Here is a 21,863-nt window from a genome sequence, read left to right as displayed (position 1 = left end):
GCAGTCTAGTGTGGTGAGGCTTGTTTTTGTAGTCCTGCCATCGCCTGAGAAATGGACCGGGAAAAGGGGCGGGCCATTGCGATAATTTTTAAGGCGAAGTTCAGCATGCCCACGGTTTCTTGTAACTGATGTAAAGTGACTTTTTCTTTTTGTAAACAGTCCACCAATGCCCGCGAACAATCATTCACCTTGCTCACAGGCGGTCGTGACACCCCCTCAACAGAGTCCAGCTCAATGCCCAAGAATTCGATTTTTGTTGTTGGCCCAACTGTCTTACCCTGTGCCGGAGGTACCCCTACTTCCCCCATTAGTGTGCAGAATGTGTCCAACGCTTTGCTGCACTCGTGTGACTGTGGTGCACCCCGTAGCAAGAAATCACCCAGGCAGTGCAGCACCCAATGGTGCCCCGACACCTGCCTGAAAACCCATTCCAAAAAAAAGGAGCTGAATTTCTCAAAGTAAGAGCAAGAGACAGAGCAGCCCATTGGCACGCACATGTCCATGTAGAATTTCCCTTCCAGCTGAAATCCCAATAGGTGGAAATCTTGTGGGTGCACAGGTAATAAAACGAAATGCCGATTCAATGTCTGATTTTGCCAATAAGGTGCCTGGGCCAAGCGATCGCACAGTCCTTAGCAGGAGGCTCCCTGGAGACCGCCGGGAGCTGGAGCTGGCGGTCGGGCGTGCTGGGGACTTGCTGGCAGAGCGGTGGAGAAAGAGACTCTCCTTCCGCTCTGCCGGGGCTCTTAAAGGAGATGCGAACCCCCGAGCTGGCTGGAACTGGTCCCGGCTAGATCCGGGACCGTTCGTGTTGCGTTTGCGCCAGAAGCACTTGAAGTGCGGAGAGGGCGGGATACCCGTGCGTCATCAACGCGGGACCTGCCTTCCACCCTCGCGAGGGACATTGCACCAGGGAACGGCACAACCGCCATATTGGCGGCGTAACCGAGTTCCCTGGTGCGTACACCATCATGGACAAACGTGTTCAAACGTCCACCATCATGGACAAACATGTTCGAACATACACCATCATGGACAAACATTTACAAATGTACACCAAACGTACACCATCATGGACAAATGTGTTCAAACGTACACCATCATGGACAAACGTGTTCAAGCGTACACCATCATGGACAAACGTGTTCAAGCGTACACCACTATAGACAAACATGTTCAAATGTATACCATTATAGACAAACGTGTTCCAATATAATCCATCAGAGAAAAAGGTATTCAAACACGCTGCTCTATCAAGGACAAACATGTTCAAACATGATCTATCTTGGACAAACCTGTCCAAAAATGGTTCTTCATGGACAAACGTGTTCAAACATTGCTAAACATGAATGTTCATGACAAACATGCTCCAATACGGTATATGGAGAATAAAGTTCAAATTTGATCAAACCTCTGCAAACATGGTCAAACTTGGACTAGCATGTACAAACCTGAACGTACACGAACAGACATGTTAAACCATGGCTCACCTTGGGCAAACATGTTCAAACAGACATAAATGTGAATGGACTAAAGGGCTCAAGCATGTTCCAGAATAGACATGCATGTTTAAGCATGATCAAACATGAATGCAAATGGGGAATCGTGTTCAAATATGAGCAAAATCTCACCAACATAGTCAAACATGGATGGACTTAGATACACACTTTTAAATATGGTTAAACACAGAGACATATGTCCAAACATGTTCTAACATGGGCGAAATTCGAACATATCAAACATGGCCACACGGGGTAAAACATTGCAACACAAGGAAAAACATGGCCACCCAAATTCAAGCATGGCCACGGAAGATCAAACATGTCTGCAGAAGGTCAAACATGGCCACACAAGGTCAAGCACAACTGCACAAGGTCAAACATGGACACACAAGATCAAACTCAACTGCACAAGGTCAAACATGGCCACACAAGGCAGAGGTGTTTTAACTCATGGGCAAAGTGGGCTCTGGCCCAGGGCCCCAGCCTTTAAGGGGCCCCGGATAGATTCAGCCCTGTTCTGCAGAGAGTTTTGCCCCGATGAGCTTGAATAATTCTTACACAGATGTTTTGAATACCGTTTTCCTATAATTTATTTTTTAGGTGGGTGATGTGTGAGAGTCTATTGCAGTCATTTTGCAGATACATGTTGTGTTTATGTTTCATGCAAGGAAGGGCCTTTTTTCAAACAAATTTGGGCAGTGCCCCGATACATATCGTTTGGGATGCATATAAATGTTTCCTTAGGGGTCTAATTATGTCCATACAGTTTGTTGGACAACAAAAATATAAAGGGGAAATAGAGGAAATAGAAAAAAAAATTCAAGCAAGTGAAAATTACATCAACTCACACCAGGTCGATCTGCCAGACAATAACATGCGGACTAGATTACAATTATTGAGATCGGACTTGGCAGCAATTCTCGACTCAAGACTGAAAAGAAAATGGGAAGCTAGCAAACTAGCTCACTTTGAATATGGAGAGAATTGTGGGAAATTCCTGGCATGGAAGACTAAACAAGATCTGGCCAGAGGAATAATTAGTGAGCTGAATTCTTCCATTCCAGGAGTTGTACTTGATTCCCCAGAGAAAATAGAAAAGGCGTTTCAATCTCATTTTGAAGAAGTATACCGTGAAGATCGGAATGTTCAAATAGAAGAGATAGAAGATTGGCTGGGCCATACTCTCATTAAAGAGATTTCTGATGATAAATCACGGAATATGGATCTACCGATCTCGGAGTCTGAGATTGAGATGGTCATTGATTTGGGTAAATCCGTGAAAGCCGCAGGCCAAGATAGACTACCTGCAGAATTATATAAAGTTCTAAGAGGAGTTCTTACCCCAGTTTTAACGTTACTATTCGCCCATGGATTTGAAAGAGGAGGTGATATTCCCCCGTCATGGAATGAAGCTGCAGTTTCCCTAATTCTTAAACCCTCTAAATCACCAAGATCCTGGGATACCTATCGACCCATCTCCCTGCTCAATAATGATCACAAAATCTATGCGAAAATATTGGCAGAGAGGTTGAATGGGGTAACGGCGTGTCTTCTCCATAGAGACCAAAAGGGATTTGTCAAGGGAAGAGGAACATTTGATCTTATATATAACTTGATCGGAGCATTAGATATAGCGACCATATATAGGCTCCCTTTAGCCATAATAGCGATAGACGCTAAAAAAGCCTTTGACAGAGTCAATTGGGTTTACTTACAATTTATACTAAAAAAATATAACTTAGGTAAAAACTTTTGTAGATCTGTCTCTCTGCTATATGAAACACCAACGGCAAGAATTTTAGGGAATAGGATTCTATCTGCTCCTGTCAAGATTCAAAGAGGTACTAGGCTGGGGTGCCCCCTCTCGCCTATGCTTTTCAATCTATACATCGAGCCTCTAGCAGAAAGAATTAGACAAAACCCAGATATACAATCTTTCAGTTTTAAGGGCTGGGATAAAAAGGTGGTGTTATACGCTGATGATCTAATGGTTTTCACTCCGGACCCGAATATCTCAATTGCATTAATATACAATGAAGCAAGAAAGTTCGGGAATATTTCAGGATATGAAATTAACGCCACAAAAACTGAATGTATGGTATGGAATTTGAGTACTTGTGTGTACCCAATAAAGCGGGTGATTAGATATTTGGGTATATTAATATCCCAAAAGATTGATGAGATTCCAGAATTAAATCTGCAAAAGATTACTAACGAAATAGAAAACTCCCTGACTGGTTGGGCGTATCTGCCATTAACCCTGATAGGCAGAGTAAATTTAATAAAAATGATGCACTTGCCCAGGTTAATTTTTTTTACTACAAAACATCCCTCTGGCTTTTAATGAAAAAAGTTTTAAAACTCTTCAGTCCAAATTCAATACCTTTATTTGGGCCTCAAAAGCGATTGGAAAATCGTGGAAAAAGCTACGTAGGAAAAAAAATTAAGGGGGGTGTGGGGTTATGCCTACCAGATTTAGTTCTATATGCTAGGGCTTTCTCTTTGAGAGCAGGTAAATTACTTTTGGATATCCCGGATGATTCGGATGTAGGACTGATGTTCAGGGCGATGCTTTTAGACATTGGCAATGGAAGTCAAGGTTTCCTATATAAATATGGGGACCCGAGATTTTTTTTTTAAAGTCCGATTAAAAGTATTACGGGAATTTGCCGCTACATGGGCAAAGGTCAGAAAAGCTCTGAAAATCAGCTATTTCGGTGCTCTCGCTCCCATCTGGAATGCCCCGGGATCACCTGGTTGGACCATAGACTCTATGTCATCTCCCCTGATAGATGCTGGTCTTCGATGTTGGGGACAACTAGTATCAGGAGAGTCTTTGTTATCATGGGAAGAGTTTTCTTCGCTTACAGAAAATAGACTCTCAAAGTTTAAGTATTGACAATTAAGAAGCTGGCATCAGAACTGCGGGTTTGAAGTGCCCAGAGTAAATGAATTAGAAAACGTACTCTGGAAAAAATTTGGGAAAAAGAAGGAGATATCAACTTATTATTGGTCACTGCTGGACCTGGCGGATCGAGAATTCAATCTACCGACGGAGTTGTGGGGAGAGAGCTTGCCTGGTGTTCATCTGGTTGATATATGGCAAGTATCTCATGACATTTTGTACACTACGGTGCAGCCTGCATATCTGAGAAGGAATCATATTTTTTTTGTCCACAGTGTTTTGGTCTCCTCATAAACTCGCGAAGTTTTCGAAAGGTCCAACACCAAAATGCCCAAAATGCCTCCTTGCTGAAGCAGATGATATCCATATGTTCATGAATTGCCCTAAGTTACACCGTTTCTGGGAGGAGGTAAAGAAAGGTATTGGAGATATACTGGGTTTGAATTCTCAGGTAAGCCCCCTTTTAGTATTTTTTTGGGTATGTTACCAGAGTATAAGCTGCTTTCCAGATGTGAAAATAAGTTATGTTTATATTTGATTTTGTTGGCGAGAAGAGAAATCTGTAAAAAGTGGATAAAGGAGGTATCCCCAACCCTTTTAGATTTGGTCATTTCGATAAAATATACGATGAAATTAGATAGAGTTAAATTGGGAAAGAATATCATGAATAACAACAGGGAGAATCGTTTAGACTTTTGGGGGCCGTGTGAGGCTTGCTTGGGTAATCGTGATCAATGAAGATACTGGTTCCGTAGGGTGTCCAGGATACAGAACAGTTATGTAGTGAGGTTTTGTGTAACGCATCTCCAATTGATGACAGAGCGCTCCGATTGGTGCGATCTGAGAGGGGGGCCATAGGAGTGATTCAAGCAGCTCTGACTCAGCTATTGGCGAATGAGGACTTAAAATAAAAAAATAATAAAAAGTCAGAGGCGTTTTAACTAAGTGGGCTCTGGCCCAGGGCCCCAGCCTTGCAGGGGGCCCTGATGGATTCAGCCCTGTTCTGCAGAGAGTCTTGCCCCGATGACCTTGAATAATCCTTACACAGATGTTTTGAAAACCGTTTTCCTATAATTTATTTTTTAGGTGGGTGATGTGTGAGAGTCTATTGCAGCCATTTTGCAGATACATGGTGTGTTTATGTTTCATGCAACACTCATAAAAAAGTTTCTTTTAGATCATAACAGGACCTCATGTGCAATAAATTTGAGGGTGTCACAGAGATTATTTGCAATAATATTGCTCAGCTGCTGCTGTGTTGCGCTACTGAGAATCTGGCCCAGTGTGCCCTGCACTGCCACTGACCCGGCCAAAGAGGGCGTCGGAGAGCTGAAACTGGATCAGAAATTCAAAGCTGTTCAGAACAGGGGCCCCCGAAATATGTTTGGCCCAGGGACCCCAACATCCTTCAGCTGTCCCTGACACGAGGTCAAATATAGCCACACGTGTCGTCAGGCATGCTAAAACATGAGACATGCTCAAGCCTTTTCAAACATAATTAAACATGGTCGCGCGTTTGTTGCCCTTCAGCCGTGCTCACACCTAGTCACGTGCGCTCAAATGTCGTGTCACACTTTCTGCAGAAATGGGCTGTGGTTGCTGAAGGGAAATACGCTTCATATGTTTTCGGCCGCCCTCCAGTGAGACCGCATCTGAGGACTACAGCCGGGTACATACATGATACCCGGGGTTGGGAGGTCACAGGTGCTGAACAGGCATTACATTCATGTCACAAACCTCAGAAGTCTGAGGGCCTGGAGCGGAGTCCGTGGCGGGGCACCTGCAGTTCGCTGCAGCGGGTGCATTAGCCTCCGGCACTAATCAGATCTCATAACGGAAGGCCGAGTCAGATATGGGCAAGCAGGCAGAGCGCGGCGCAGTCCCACACGAAATATTACCGCCACATAAAAGAGCATTATAAAGGCAATGCGCGTGCGCGTGCCTCCAGGACACGATGTGCCATTTTTCCAAGATTTATTCCCCGTCATTTGTTTTTTTGCTGTTTAATGTTGTTCCTTCTCCGCTCTGTCATTTTATGTTTTGCTGTTTTTTCTCGACCATTTCTGTAACAGTCACTACCTAACAGTAACAACTGTTGCCATACTGTAAAGCGCCTTGTCACCCTGATTGCACTCTAGTGTGCGCTATATAAAAACTCGAATCCATTCAAAACATGGGATCGACAACGCCCATGGGCTGTGACTTGGCAGGCGTGTGAGGCGACACACTTTCTCCCGGTGCCTGTGGAGGGTGAGGCTGCAAGACAAGAGACCATTCAGTCACTTGGCCGCGCATGTTGTCCTCCCGCGTCTGGCAGCAGCCGGGCCTCAGACTCCGCCTCCTGCCGTCAAACCCCTCCCATTGGCAACTCCCGCTATCACAGTCTTATTGGTATACATCTAACAAGAGATAGCTCGGTGGGTTGAGCGCCTCCTGCAGAGAGATCTCTTGGAAACCTGCATGTGAGGGATTGAAATCCTGGCGTGCACGGCTCCGCATTTCATCCTACTGAAGAGGACACAATGAGCACCGTTCACTGAGCTACAGCAAGATTTTTCATTTAAAGTTCACACGATCACCTTGGTTTGTAGGGAGCGCGAATCAATGAATTAAAGTGCAGTAAACGCGCAGACTAGTGACTTTGCCAGAATCCGCCCGGTGCTGGGAAGGAAGCTGTTAATAACGGTATCCAGAAAAAAAAAGGTTTTTGCCACCAGTTTCGTGCACATTTTATTTTTACCCTTCAAGCAATTGCTAAAGTACCAGGAGAAAGTTCTTGGTTTAAACAAACTCTAAAAGAAGAAGAAAAAAGATAAATGACGGATCTACATGAAAACACTTTTGCGGAGTGTAAACTGCCTCACGAATCTTACTTTCTGTTTTTAAAAAAAAACAAAAAAACTATTTTAGATGAGCAGTTGCCCAAGCGTCATTCAAAGACAATGGCAGCTTGTAACGATCGTAATACTTGAGTCTTGCTGCCTGGAAGGAATTAAACGGATGTAAAAAGAGATAAAAGGTTTGTCAAAGATCACACGGTGTGGTCAAGCAGGGAAGCCGGGACTACGTTTCAAGACTCAACGTTCCCAAACGGACTCTTGAGCTACCAGGGCACTTCGCCATGACGGTTCCAACCATGCAACGCAGAGACTTCAGGGTGGGTCCAGTGCAAACGTCTCCATATAGGAGTGAAAGTATCGACATTCGACACACGTGTGGTTTACCGACCCGCGGAGCGTGGACGGTAAGTAAGATATAAAACTTTTCTTCTCTGCCAAGCAGAAGGGACGTCAGGCAGGAGATCCGACAAGTTCAGTCCTTACAGCTAAAGTATTGGTTTGAAGCACTTCAGAACAATGGCTACGGAAGCCTAGAGGGGGGGGGGGGGGAGGGGGGGGGGATATGTTGCAGTCTCTCGGTGTATTATGGGGCAGATTTTCAAAAGATACACGCAGTGCAGCACCCAAAAAGGCCGTGCTGGAGAGTCATATTCACATAGATGCGTCTCTCTCCGCAACCTCTCACTAGCACGCGCTGATTTCAGCTGCGTGCACCACGCACACACCTTGGCACCATAACCAGGGCTTTAAATGGGCTGAAAAAACTGGGGGGCCTCTTAAAGGGGCGTGGCCAATGTAATTAAGGGCGTGGCTTAAAAACACATAAGCTAATAAACCTGTGCTTAGCATAGTGTGCTGCCTGACTTGTATTTTGCTGTTTCTGTCATTGCATCCAGATATCTGATACATATATCTGTATGACATAACAGCATACCTACAACAAGTCAGGACTATTGGCTTTGTCAATGGTTGTTAGTTGCATAAGATAAATAAGCAGCAACTATGGCTTGTATATAATATTGAAAAAGCTTCCACTTAAAGCCCTGGTGACACCAGGACAATGTTGCTGCTCCTGAGTTTCAAAAAGAGACGGGAAATCCAGAGAGAAAATGACTCTCTTTAAAGGATTTCTTTCCAACGGTCACCTGAAGTCATGCCCTAACCTCTCCACTAGTGAGAAGTGAGCAGTGTGAGCACGCCACATCGATGTGCCTGCTGTCACTGCAGTCTGGAAAAAAAAAAAGGACGGCCTGTTCCAGGACACAAAACAGAGAGCCCTGTAGGGACCCGTTTTGAGGCCCCCTTTAAAAAACTGCCGGTGCTCAGACCCGGTGAGACCCGGCCCACTTAAAGCCCTGGCCATAGCGCTAGGGTGCCTGCCTGAGTCTGCCATAGGTATTGTACAGGAAGGGTAGCCTCCTGCACAAAATACCATGCCGAGACAAGTTTAGAAGCATTTCCCATGCGTGCATGTGTGCTGCACAGTGCGGCGCGCATGCAAAGTCGGAAAAGAAAGGAGGAATACAAACATTTCTCTTTTTAACACCTCCTTTGAAATGGGGGTTAATGTTGGCACTAAACCCCCTCTACTATTATTTGTAGATAGGGTTTTGCTTCAAAAGGCACGGGTGGTTGCAGGGGGAATGCCCATGCACCACCCATGTAACGCCCCCTTGGCGCTAAGAAACGCAAACCAGTGTTGCACGTTACTTTTAGGGTACTTTCCAGAGCAAAATGCATTTTGCGCATGAAATTAAATTCCCCCCAACATTTTTTGCTTGTTAGTGTCACTTTTGGGACGCTAACCCAGCGCACAATGTTTGAAAATCTACCCCTAGGTTTCCTCTTTTTGCGCTGATAAAGTCAGTCTGAAGGTTAGCTGAGCGGGTTGAACACTCCTTCAGGAGTCTGCGGGTGCCTCGTAGGTGCAAGCTTTGCTTGCCTGGGCTAGCCCGGCCTCTTCAAGTCTATTAAATGGGATAAAGTAACAGGTTATGTGTACACACGTTTTGTGAAGCCCCGATTCTGGGTGCGTGTGTAAATGGTCTGTTTTAAGGGGGCTACGACGTGAAAATAAGCCGTCCAGGTTCTTGTCTCCTCTCTGCAGCACTAAATGTGTTTGTTTCACGAGGTCCGGGTCTAAGTTGAGAGCTCTGGGGTCGTGATTTACCGAATAAGCTCTACTGTGACCTCATTCAGCAGATGGGACCTACTGCAGAGTCATTCATCATAAGAGCTCTATTGTGACATCATTTATAACATACGCCACAGTGTGACATCGCTCAACAAACGAGGCCTATTGTCACGTCAATCATTATAAGAGCTCTACTGTGACACCACTCAACAGAGGAGGCCTATTGTCACGTCATTCATTTTAAGAGTTCTACTTTGACATCAGACAACAGGTGAGCCCTAGTGTGACATCATGAACCATAAGTGACCTATTGTGACATCATTCACCGTATGAGACATACTGTGACATAATTCACCAGATGAAATCCATTGTGACATAATTCACCAGATTCGACCTTTTGTGACATAATTCACCATATGAGACCTATTGTGACATCATTCATCAGATCAGCCCTATTGTGACATCATTCACCAGATGAAACCCATTGTGATATAATTCACCAGGTCAGACCTTTTGTGACATTATTCGCCATAAGTGGCCTATTAAAATACCATTCACTAAATGAGACTTAATATCACTCAACAGATGAGACCTTTTGTCGCGTCATTCTTTCGATACGCCCTATTGGAAAAATCACCAGAAGCAATGTAATGTGTTATACCTATTGCAACATCATTCACCAGACGAGCCCTATTGCGACATTATTCACCAGATCAGACCTATTGTGACATCGTTTAACAGATGGGACCTACTGTGGCATCATTCACCAGATAAGCCCTATAGTGACATGATTTAACAGATGGGAGTTATTGGGACATCATGAACCATAAGTGTCCTATTGTGACATCATTCATCATAAGTGACCTATTGTGACATCATTTAACAGATGGAACCTCTTATGACATCATGAACCATAAGTAACCTATTGTGACAAAATTCACCATATGAGACGTATTGTGACATCATTCACCAGATGAGACATATTGTGACTTCATTCACCAGATGAGATTTATTGTGACATCATCTACCATATGAGACGTATTGTGACATCATTCACCAGATGGGACCCATTGTGACATCATTCACCATAAGTGACCTATTGTGACATCATTCACCATATGTGACACATTGTGATATCATTCACCAGATGAAACCTATTGTCGTGTCATTCACCAGATGAGACCCATTGTGACATCATTCACGAGATGAGACCCATTGTGACATCATTTACCATATGAAACCTATTATGACATCATTCACCAGATGAGACTCATTGTGATATCATTTGCCATATGAGACCTATTGTGACATCATTCACCAGATTAGACCTATTGTGACATCATTCACCATATGTGACCTATTGTGACATCATTCACCAGTTGAAACCTATTGTCGCGTCATTCACCAGATGAGACCCATTGTGACATCATGTAACAGGTGGGACCTATTGTGACATCATGAATCATAAGTGACCTAAAGTGAAATCATTCCTCATAAGTGTCGTATTGCAATATCAATCACGATATGGGATCTATTATGATATCATTCATGATAAGAGCTTTACTGTAACCTCGTCAACAAGTGAGTTCTACTGTGACATCACTCAATAGAAGTGACATATCAACTCATTCATTAAAAGAGCACTACTGTGACGTCACTCAACAGATGGGCCCTACTAGCAAATTATTCACAGAGCTGAGACCTAATTTGACATAATTCTCCTTGTCAGAACCATTGTGACATCATTCATCACGTGAGACATTTGTGACATCGTTCACTATATGAGACCTATTATGACACCACTCATTATAAGAGCTCTACTGTAATATCCTTCCCCAGATGTGCTCTATTGTGACATCATTTACCAGACGATACTTGCTGTGACATCATTCACTATTATGGACCTATTAACTATTGCTAAACCATTCACGGAGACGAGGGCAACTCTGACATCATTTTCTACGTGAGCCCCGATGTGACATCATTCACCAGAATAAACAGGATTACATAATTCAGCTGATGAGACCAGTTGTGACATCATTCACCAGACTAGACTTTATGACATAACGCAGTTAATGAGACCAATTGTGATATCATTCACCCTGAGACCTGTTGAGGTATCACACATTATTAAAGCCATACTGTGATTCAATCATCGGATGTGCTCTATTGTGACATCATTCACTTAACAACCCCTATCGTGATATCTTTTATTGTCGTGACATCTTCCACTACTGTGATATGGGCTACTAGATGGGATCTTTCGTGACATCAGTCGCAGCTGCCTGTACAAGTGCACACCCTGCCTTCAGTGACCAGGGGGCCCGGGCGCTGCCCGCCTCCGGGGGTCTCGGGCGCCCCTCCCCCCGGGACCTTACCTCGCTTGAAGGACCATCTCTTCATCCACAGCTTGGAGAAGGACGGCCACGAGTGGTTGAGAATGGAGTCGGCCATCGGGGAGCAGCGAGAGCTCCTGGGGCTTCAGGGGAAAGTGAACTTCACAGGCTGGTGTGAGACAGAGGCAACCCGATGAGGTGGGGAGGAGGGGGAGAGGAGAGGGGAAGAGAGAGAGGGAGGGGGCAGAGAGGAGAGGGGAAGAGAGAGAAAGGGAGGGGGCATAGAGGAGAGGGGAAGAGAGAGAGAGAGAGGGAGGGGGCATAGAGGGGTGCGGCGAGAGCTGCGGGGCGATGCTGGACCCACACGAGCTCGTCTGCCCCGGGGCCGAGAGCTCCCAGTGACGGGCTGAGTGGGGGCTGCGGTGACCAATCACAAACAGGAGGGACACCAGGGGGTTTCAAGCAGGCCAGACACTTTACGAGGCCGGAGGGGCTGGGAAAGAGACACTCGCGCGTCAGGATGCATCTTACAGAAGCACCAGCCTGACATCTGACTGACTCTGCCCCAGCCCCAGCGGCAGCGATTTGTCCACTGACAACTTGCAGACCCTAGCCTCGGCTATCAGAGGTATTTAACGATCACATGGAGTCTTCCCTTCCACCCCACTGTCATTTCAAGGGAACTGGCCCAGCATGTGACAGACTCTGCCCCAGGTCTACTGTCCTTTTAGAGGGGCCAGCCTTTCACCCAGCGTGTGACAGACACTGCCCCAGGTCTACTGTCCTTTTAGAGGGGGCAGCCTTTTACCCAGCATGTGGCAGACTATGCCCCGGGTCTACTGTCCTTTTAGAGGGGCCAGCCTTTCAGCCAGCATGTGACAGACTCTGCCCCGGGTCTACTGTCCTTTTAGAGGAACTAGCCTTTCACTCCAGCATCTGACAGACTCTGCCCCAGGTCTGCTGTCCTTTTAGAGGGGCCAGCCTTTCACTCCAGCATCTGACAGACTCTGCCCCAGGTCTCCTGTCCTTTTAGAGGAACTAGCCTTTCAGCCAGCATGTGACAGACTCTGCCCCGGGTCTACTGTCCTTTTAGAGGGGCCAGCCTTTCAGTCAGTATGGACAGACTCTGCCCCAGGTCTACTGTCCTTTTAGAGGGGCCAGCCTTTCACCCAGCATGTGACACTCTGCCCCAGGTCTACTGTCCTTTTAGAGGGACTAATCTTTTACCCAGCACGTGACAGACTCTGCCCCAGGTCTACTGTCCTTTTAGAGGGGCCAGCCTTTTACCCAGCATGTGACAGACTCTGCCCCGGGTCTACTGTCCTTTTAAAGGGAATAGCCTTTCAGCCAGCATGTGACAGACACTGCCCCGGGTCTACAGTCCTTTTAGAGGAACTAGCCTTTCAGCCAGCATGTGACAGACTCTGCCCCAGGTCTACTGTCCTTTTAGAGGGGCCAGCCTTTCACTCCGGCATCTGGCAGACTCTGCCCCAGGTCTACTGTCCTTTTAGAGGGAGTGGCCTTTCACTCCAGCATCTGCCAGACTCTGCCCCAGGTCTTCTGTCCTTTTAGAGGGAGTGGCCTTTCACCTAGCATGTGACACCCTCGGCCCCAGGTCTACTGTCCTTTTAGAGGGGCCAGCCTTTCAGCCAGCATGTGACAGACTCTGCCCCGGGTCTACTGTCCTTTTAGAGGGACTAGCCTTTCAGCCAGCATGTGACAGACTCTGCCCCAGGTCTACTGTCCTTTTAGAGGGATCAGCCTTTCACCCAGCATGTGACAGACTCTGCCCCAGGTCTACTGTCCTTTTAGAGGGGCCAGCCTTTCACCAGCATGTGACAGCCTCTGCCCCAGGTCTACTGTCCTTTTAGAGGGGCCAGCCTTTTACCCAGCATGTGACAGCCTCTGCCCCAGGTCTACTGTCCTTTTAGAGGGGCCAGCCTTTCACCCATCATGTGACAGACTCTGCCCCACGTCTACTGTCCTTTTAGAGGGGCCAGCCTTTTACCCAGCATGTGACAGACTCTGCCCCGGGTCTACTGTCCTTTTAGAGGGAATAGCCTTTCACCCAGCATGTGACAGACTCTGCCCCAGGTCTACTGTCCTTTTAGAGGGACTAGCCTTTTACCCAGCATGTGACAGACTCAGCCCCAGGTCTACTGTCCTTTTAGAGGGACTAGCCTTTTACCCAGCATTTGACAGACTCTGCCCCGGGTCTACTGTCCTTTTAGAGGGACTAGCCTTTTACCCAGCATGTGACAGACTCTGCCCCGGGTCTACTGTCCTTTTAGAGGGACTAGCCTTTTACCCAGCATGTGACAGACTCTGCCCCGGGTCTACTGTCCTTTTAGAGGGACCAGCCTTTTACCCAGCATGTGACAGACTCTGCCCCGGGTCTACTGTCCTTTTAGAGGGACTAGCCTTTTACCCAGCATGCGACAGACTCAGCCCCAGGTCTACTGTCCTTTTAGAGGGACTAGCCTTTTACCCAGCATGTGAGAGACTCTGCCCCAGTTGTATTGTCCTTTTAGAGGGACTGGCCTTTTACCCAGCATGTGACAGACTCTGCCCCAGGTCTACTGTCCTTTTAGAGGGAGTGGCCTTTCACCCAGCATGTGACAGACTCTGCCCATGGTCTACTGTCCTTTTAGAGGGTGTGGCCTTTTACCCAGCATGTGACAGACTCTGCCCCAGGTCTACTGTCCTTTTAGAGGGACCAGCCTTTCACCCAGCATGTGACAGACTCTGCCCCAGGTCTACTGTCCTTTTGGAGGGACCAGCCTTTTACCCAGCATGTGACAGACTCTGCCCCGGGTCTACTGTCCTTTTAGAGGGACTAGCCTTTCACCCAGCATGTGACAGACTCAGCCCCAGGCCTACTGTCCTTTTAGAGGGACTAGCCTTTTACCCAGCATGTGACAAACTCAGCCCCAGGTCTACTGTCCTTTTAGAGGGACTAGCCTTTTACCCAGCAAGTGACAGACTCAGCCCCAGGTCTACTGTCCTTTTAGAGGGACTAGCCTTTTACCCAGCATGTGACAGACTCAGCCCCAGGTCTACTGTCTTTTTAGAGGGACTAGCCTTTTACCTAGCATGTGGCAGGCTCTGCCCCAGGTCTATTGTGCTTTTAGAGGGACTAGCCTTTTACCCAGAATGTGACAGACTCTGCCCCAGGTCTACTGTCCTTTTAGAGGCAGTGGCCTTTCACCCAGCATGTGACAGACTCTGCCCCAGGTCTACTGTCCTTTTAGAGGGAGTGGCCTTTTACGCAGCATGTGACAGACTCTGCCCCAGGTCTACTGTCCTTTTAGAGGGAGTGGTCTTTTACCCAGCATGTGACAGACTCTGCCCCAGGTCTACTGTCCTTTTAGAGGGAGTGGCCTTTCACCCAGCATGTGACAGACTCTGCCCCCGGTCTACTGTCCTTTTAGAGGGAGTGGCCTTTTAACCAGCATGTGACAGACTCTGCCCCAGGTCTACTGTCCTTTTAGAGGGACTAGACTTTTACCCAGCATGTGACAGACTCTGCCCCAGGTCTACTGTCCTTTTAGAGGGACTAGCCTTTTACCCAGCATGTGACAGACTCTGCCATTAGAAAGGATGAGAAATAAAGACGGAGGAAGGGAAACATGCTTTTAAAAAGGAACATTACTTTTCTACACGGTTGTCACCAGTACATTTATAACCTGACGTCACTGGCTGCGAGGCCACACCCGCAGCGTGCCCCTTTGACGACATTATAACCTGACGTCACTGGCTGCGAGGTCACACCCGCAGTGCGCCCCTGTGACGACATTATAACCTAATGTCACTGGCTGCGAGGTCACACCCGCAGTGCGCCCCTGTGACGACATTATAACCTGACGTCACTGGCTGGAGGTCACACCCGCAGCGCGCCCCTGTGACGACATTATAACCTGACGTCACTGGCTGCGAGGCCACACCCGCAGCCTGCCCCTTTGACGACATTATAACCTGACGTCACTGACTGCGAGTTCACACCCGCAGCGCGCCCCTGTGACGACATTATAACCTGACGTCACTGGCTGCGAGGCCACACCCGCAGCGCGCCCCTGTGACGACATTATAACCTGACGTCACTGGCTGCGAGGTCCCACCCGCAGCGCGCCCCTGTGACGACATTATAACCTGACGTCACTGGCTGCGAGGTCACACCCGCAGCGCGCCCCTGTGACGACATTATAACCTGACGTCACTGGCTGCGAGTTCACACCCGCAGCGCGACCCTGTGACGACATTATAACCTGACGTCACTGGCTGCGAGGTCACACCCGCAGCGCGCCCCTTTGACGACATTATAACCTGACGTCACTGGCTGCTAGGCCACACCCGCAGCGTGCCCCTGTGACGACATGCTCATGAAATGTGTCCTGGGCAGGCGCGCAACACCCATTGGACTCACAGGGCTTCAGCCCCCCCCCCCCCCCCCCTCGTGTGTGGCAGCCCGGGATGAGACAGCATCCCGGCGCACACACAGCCGCACCCGAGCACTTCACAGTTCTTTAAAAGACCATTTGCATGTTAATGAGGCCTCGCTGTTGTTTCACCCCTTCTAAGAGCCCCTGCAGCTCCACTCTGCCTATGGCTTAAGAGATTCAGCTACACCCGACATTTTTATTAGCCCCCCCCCCCCCCGAAATTTGGCTCTAGTTGCGCCTCTGGTCCTGGGTGTATGGAAAGCTGACAGCAGAAAGCTCAGCCCGCCCCGCCCCACGAGTCGTGTTTCACGTGAACCTCTGGGGTCAGTCACGGAGTGAGGGATTATCATGCATTATTCACTGAAACCCGTCTCCAGGCAGAGGTAAACATCTGGAGCCGGCTGTGAGCAAGTCTATTACAGTCAATTAATTCTTTCGTAATTGTGAACGTTAAAGCGCAGAGGTACAAGGTGGCAAACACGGAGTATAAGGATTGTTGGAGCTCTGGGCAAAATGACATTTTGCCTGTAAGACTCTCCCTTTTTTCATAGCAAACAAGCCGCTGTGTCTGCCATCTGCTCATCGTAGCACGAGCACAGATTTAACCCCTTCCTGGCTGCAGAGAACACGGGTTGATGCTGTCAGTGACTGAAGATTCTCGCCAGAAGCAGCGGGGCTGGTTGGTGGGACCATAGAATCTGGCACCGTCATCTCACTACCCAAAGAGTATCATATTATATTTAAAAAACCGGGCAGAAACCTAGGAGTTCAGACGCCCTTCCCTCCACCCCTACCCCAACCCCCCAGGCACGTTCTCTGATGGCAGAGCAAACTACATGTTGAAGAAATGGTTTGAAGATATTGGTGTGGGGGTGTAAAGGGCAGGTCACGATAATGGTAAAGATATGAAACTGTGGCAAAGGGAACGGAAGTAAAAAAGGCATCACTTGCACCGTTACTTCCTGTGCTCTACCTGTTCTGAGTGTGACGGAAGCTTGCACGGAGCCTACTTGTGCTGCTCCTCTTCTGCGTGTGACAGAAGCTTGCATGGAGCCCACATGTGCCGTTCCTCTTGTAAGTGTGACGGAAGCTTGCACGGAGCATGGCCTCCCCTCTTGTGCATGTGACAGAAGCTTGCGTAGAGCTTGCTTGAGTCGTCCCTTTTCTGCATGTGATGGAAGCTTGCACAGAGAGTGCTTCTGCCGTCCTCTTCTGTGAACGTTCGAAGGTTGTACGGAGCCTGCTTGTGCTATCCATCTTCTACCTGTGACAGAAGCTTGCACAGAGCCTGCTTGCGCCACCCCTCTTGTGCGTGTGATGGAAGCTTGCACAGCGCCTGCTTGAGTTGCCCATTTTCTGCATGTGATGGAAGCTTCGATAAAGTGTGCTTCTGCCGTCCCTCTTCTGTGTGTGTTGGAAGCTTGTACAAAGCCTGCTTGTGCCGCCCTTCTTCTGTGTGTCCAGGAAGCTTGCACGGAGCCTGCTTGAATCGCCCCTCTTCTGTGTGTGATGGAAGCTTGCTCAGAGGCTGCTTGTGCCGTCCATTGTCTGTGTGTGATGGAGGCTTGCATGGAGCCTGCTTGTGCTGTCAATCTTCTGCTGTGATGGAAGCTTGCACAGAACCTGCTAATGCTGCCCCTCTTTTATGTGTGACGGAAGCTTTGAACAGAGCCTGTTTGAGTCACCCCTTTTCTGCGTGTGATGGAAGCTTGCAGAGCCTGCTTCTGCCGCCCCTCTTCTGTGTGTGTTGGAAGCTTGCACGAAGCCTGCTTGTGCTGTCCATCTTCTGCGTGTGACGGAAGCTTGCACGGAGCCTGCGTGTGCTGTCCATCTTCTGCGTATGATGGAAGCTTGCACAGAGCCTGCTTGAGTCGCCCCTTTTCTGTGTGTGATGGATGCTTGCACAGAGCATGCTTCTGCCGCCCCTCTTCTGTGTGTGTTGGAAGCTTGAATGGAGGCTGCTTGTGCTGCCCCTCTTCTGCATGCAATAGAAGCTTGCACAGAGCCTCCTTGTGCCATCCATCTTCTGTCTGTGACAGAGGCTTGCATGGAGCCTGCTTGTGCTGTCAATCTTCTGCTGTGATGGAAGCTTGCACGGAGCCTGCTTGTGCCACCCCTCTTCTGCGTGTGATGGAAGCTTGCACAGAGCCTGCTTGAGTCACCCCTTTTCTGCATTTGAGGGAGGCTTACACAGAGCTTGCTTCTACCGCCCCTCTTCTGCATGTGATGGCAGCTTGCATGGAGCCTGCTTGTGCCATTCATCTTCTGCGTGTGACGAAGGCTTGCATGGAACCTGCTTGTGCCATCCATCTCCTGCATGTGACGGAAGCTTGCACAGAGCCTGCTTGAGTCGCCCCTTTTCTGCTTGTGTTGGAAGCTTGCAGAGCGTGCTTCTGCCGCCCCTCTTCTGTGTGTTGGAAGCTTGTACAAAGCCTGCTTGTGCCGCCCTTCTTCTGTGTGTCCAGGAAGCTTGCACAGAGCCTGCTTGAGTCGCCCCTCTTCTGTGTGTGATTGAAGCTTGCTCAGAGGCTGCTTGTGACGTCCATCGTCTGTGTGTGATGGAGGCTTGCATGGAGCCTGCTTTTGCTGCCAATCTTCTGTGATGGAAGCTTGCACAGAGCCTGCTTGAGTCCCCACTTTTCTGCGTGTGACGGAAGCTTGCACAGAGCGTGCTTCTGCCGCCCCTCTTCTGTGTGTGTTGGAAGCTTGCAAGGAGCCTGCTTGTGCCGCCCCATTTCTGCATGTGACGGAAGCTTGCACAGAGCCTGCTTGTGCAATCTATCTTCTGAGTGTGACGGAAGCTTGCACGGACCCTGCTTGTGCCGCCCCATTTCAGCATGTGGCGGAAGCTTGCACGGAGCCTGCTTGTGCTATCTATCTTCTGCGTGTGACTGAGGCTTGCATTGAGCCTGCTTGTGCTTCCCCTCTTGTGCATGTGATGAAAGCTTGCACAGAGTCTGTTAGTGTCACCCCTCTTCTGTGTGTTAGAAGCTTGCACAGAGCGTGCTTCTGCCCCCCTCTTCTGTGTGTGTTGGAAGCTTGCATGGAGCCTGTTTGTGCTACCCCTCTTCTGCATGCGATAGAAGCTTGAAAAGAGCCTGCTTGTGCCATCCATCTTCTGTGTGTGACGGAGGCTTGCATGGAGCCTGCTTGTGCTGTCAATCTTCTGCTGTGATAGAAGCTTGCACAGTGCCTGCTTGAGTTGCCCCTTTTCTGCGTGTGATGGAAGCTTGCACAGAGCGTGCTTCTGCCGCCCCTCTTCTGTGTGTGTTGGAAGCTTGCACGGAGCCTGCTTGTGCCATCTATCTTCCGCACGTGACGGAGGCTTGCATGGAGCCTGCTTGTGCTGCCCCTCTTGTACATGTGATGAAAGCTTGCACAGAGTCTGTTAGTGCCGCTCCTCTTCTGTGTGTGATGGAACCTTCCAGGAAGCCTGCTAGTGCCTTCCCTCTTCTGCTTGTGTTAGAAGCTTACACGGAGCCTGTTTGTGCTGCCCCTCTTCTGCGTGTGATGGAAGCTTGCAAGGAGCCGGTTAGTACCGCTCTTCTTCTGTGCGGGATGGAAGCTTGCATGAAGCCTGCTTCTGCCGCTCTAATCTGTGTGTGTTGGAAGCTTTTATGGAGCCTACTTGTAACTCCCCTCTTATGTCTGTGTTGGTAGCGTGCACAAAGCCTGTTAGTGCCGCCCCTCTTCTGCATGTGATGGAAGCTTGCATGGAGCGTGCTTGTGCCGTCACTCTTCGGCGAATGACGGAACCTTGCATGAAGCCTGCTTCTGCTGCCCCTCTTCTGCGTGTGACAGAAGCTTGCACAGAGCCTGCTTTAGCCGCCCCTCTCCTGCATGTGACAAAAGCTTCCACAGAGCCTTTTAGTGCCAATCCTTTTCCTTGTGTGTTGGACGCTTTCACAGAGGGGAACAACCTTTACAACGCAACTTTTACAACGCACTACACTTACAACGCATTTTTTACAACGCACAATCCATTACAACGCATGACATTACAACGCATGACACTACAACGCATTTTTAAAAACTACCTTTACAACGCATTCCATTACAACGCATACTACCATTACAACGCATACCATTACAACGCATAATATTAAACTACACTATCCAACACTTTCCCTACTGTTGCACCCCCTGGAGTTAGAATAGTAATTTTTACCCCTATACTATCCAACACTTACCCTACTGTTGCACCCCCTGGAGTTAGAATAGTCATTTTTACCCCTATACTATCCAACACTTACCCTACTGTTGCACCCCTTGAGTTAGAATAGTAATTTTTACCCCTATACTATCCAACACTTACCCTACTGTTGCACCCCCTGGAGTTAGAATAGTATTTTTACCCCTATACTATCCAACACTTTCCCTACTGTTGCACCCCCTGGAGTTAGAATAGTAATTTTTACCCCTATACTATCCAACCCTTACCCTACTGTTGCACCCCCTGGAGTTAGAATAGTAATTTTAACCCCTATACTATCCAACACTTTCCCTACTGTTGCACCCCCTGGAGTTAGAATAGTAATTTTTACCCCTATACTATCCAACACTTACCCTACTGTTGCACCCCCTGGAGTTAGAAAAGTAATTTTTACCCCTATACTATCTAATACTTACCTTAAATGCAATTTAATATTATGCGTTGTAATGGTATGCGTTGTAATGGTAGTATGCGTTGTAATGGAATGCGTTGTAAAGGTAGTTTTTAAAAATGCGTTGTAGTGTCATGCGTTGTAATGTCATGCGTTGTAATGGATTGTGCGTTGTAAAAAATGCGTTGTAAGTGCATGCGTTGTAAAAGTGTGCGTTGTAACGACATACATCCTTTCACAGAGCTTGTTAGTGCTGCCTCTCTTCTGTGTGTGATGAAAGCTTGCACAGAGCCTGTTAGTGCCGTCCTCTTCTGTGTGTGTTGGAAGCTTGCACGGAGCCTACTAGTGCCGCCCCCTCTCCTGCGTGTGATGGAAGCTTGCACGAAGTCTGTTGGTGCCGCTCCTCTTCTGTGTGTGATGGAAGCTTGCACGTAGCCTGCTTCTGCCGCCCTTCTTCTGTGTATGTTAAAAGCTTGCACACAGCCTGCTTGCACCGCCCCTCTTCTGTCTGTGTTGGAAGCTTGCACAGAGCCAGTTAGTGCCGCCCCATCTTCTACGTATGTTGAAAGCTTGCCCAGAGCCTGCTTGTGCCCTAACTCTTCTGCGAGTGACAGAAGCTTGCACAAAGCCTTCATGTAATGCCCCTCTTCTGTGTGTGACAGAAGCTTGCACAGAGCCTGCTTGAGTCACCCCATTTCCGAGTGTGATGGAAGCTTGCACAGACTGCGCTTGTGCTGCCCCTCTTCTGCGTTTGATGGAAGAATGCACGGGAGCCTGCTCTTGCCGCCCCTCTTCTGTGTGTGAGGGAAGCCTGCACTGCTGCTGCTTTGATGTTCCTGTGCTCCATGTGAGGGAAGCCTACACAGCTTCTGCTTCTCTTGTTCCTGCGCTCTGTGTGGGGAAAGCTTGCACTGCTACTGCCTTTGTCGTTCCTGCATCCTGCTGCCTTTGTTGTTCCTGCACTCCATGTGAGGGAAGCCTGCACTGCTCCTGCCTTTGTCGTTCCTACGCTCTGTGTGAGGAAAGTTTGCACTGCTGCTGCCTTTTTCGTTCCTGCGCTCCATGTGAGGGAAGCTTACACTGCTGCTGCCTGTCATTCCTGC

The 21,863-nt window shown here is 48.4% G+C and overlaps 1 protein-coding gene across 3 annotated transcripts in view; it reads right to left on the bottom strand.

Annotated features, from left to right (window-relative positions):
* The window catches only part of ARHGEF18 (Rho/Rac guanine nucleotide exchange factor 18), a 334,968-nt gene that overhangs the window by 302,710 nt on the left and 10,395 nt on the right, over positions 1-21,863 (bottom strand). For 2 of the 3 annotated variants that reach the window (XM_085639297.1, XM_085639298.1), the window contains exon 1: positions 11,760-11,851. The exons of the other annotated variant lie outside the window; for it this stretch is intronic. In XM_085639297.1, coding sequence (XP_085495423.1) covers positions 11,760-11,835 — 76 coding nt within the window. In that variant the 5' untranslated portion in view covers positions 11,836-11,851. Of the gene's footprint in view, positions 1-11,759; positions 11,852-21,863 lie in introns of those variants that run through there. 3 annotated transcript variants of the gene reach the window in all.

This window comes from Triturus cristatus, chromosome 12 (genome assembly GCF_964204655.1).
Source record: "Triturus cristatus chromosome 12, aTriCri1.1, whole genome shotgun sequence".
NCBI classification, from domain to species: Eukaryota; Metazoa; Chordata; class Amphibia; order Caudata; family Salamandridae; genus Triturus; species Triturus cristatus.
This window is presented reverse-complemented; position numbering and strand designations above follow the sequence as displayed.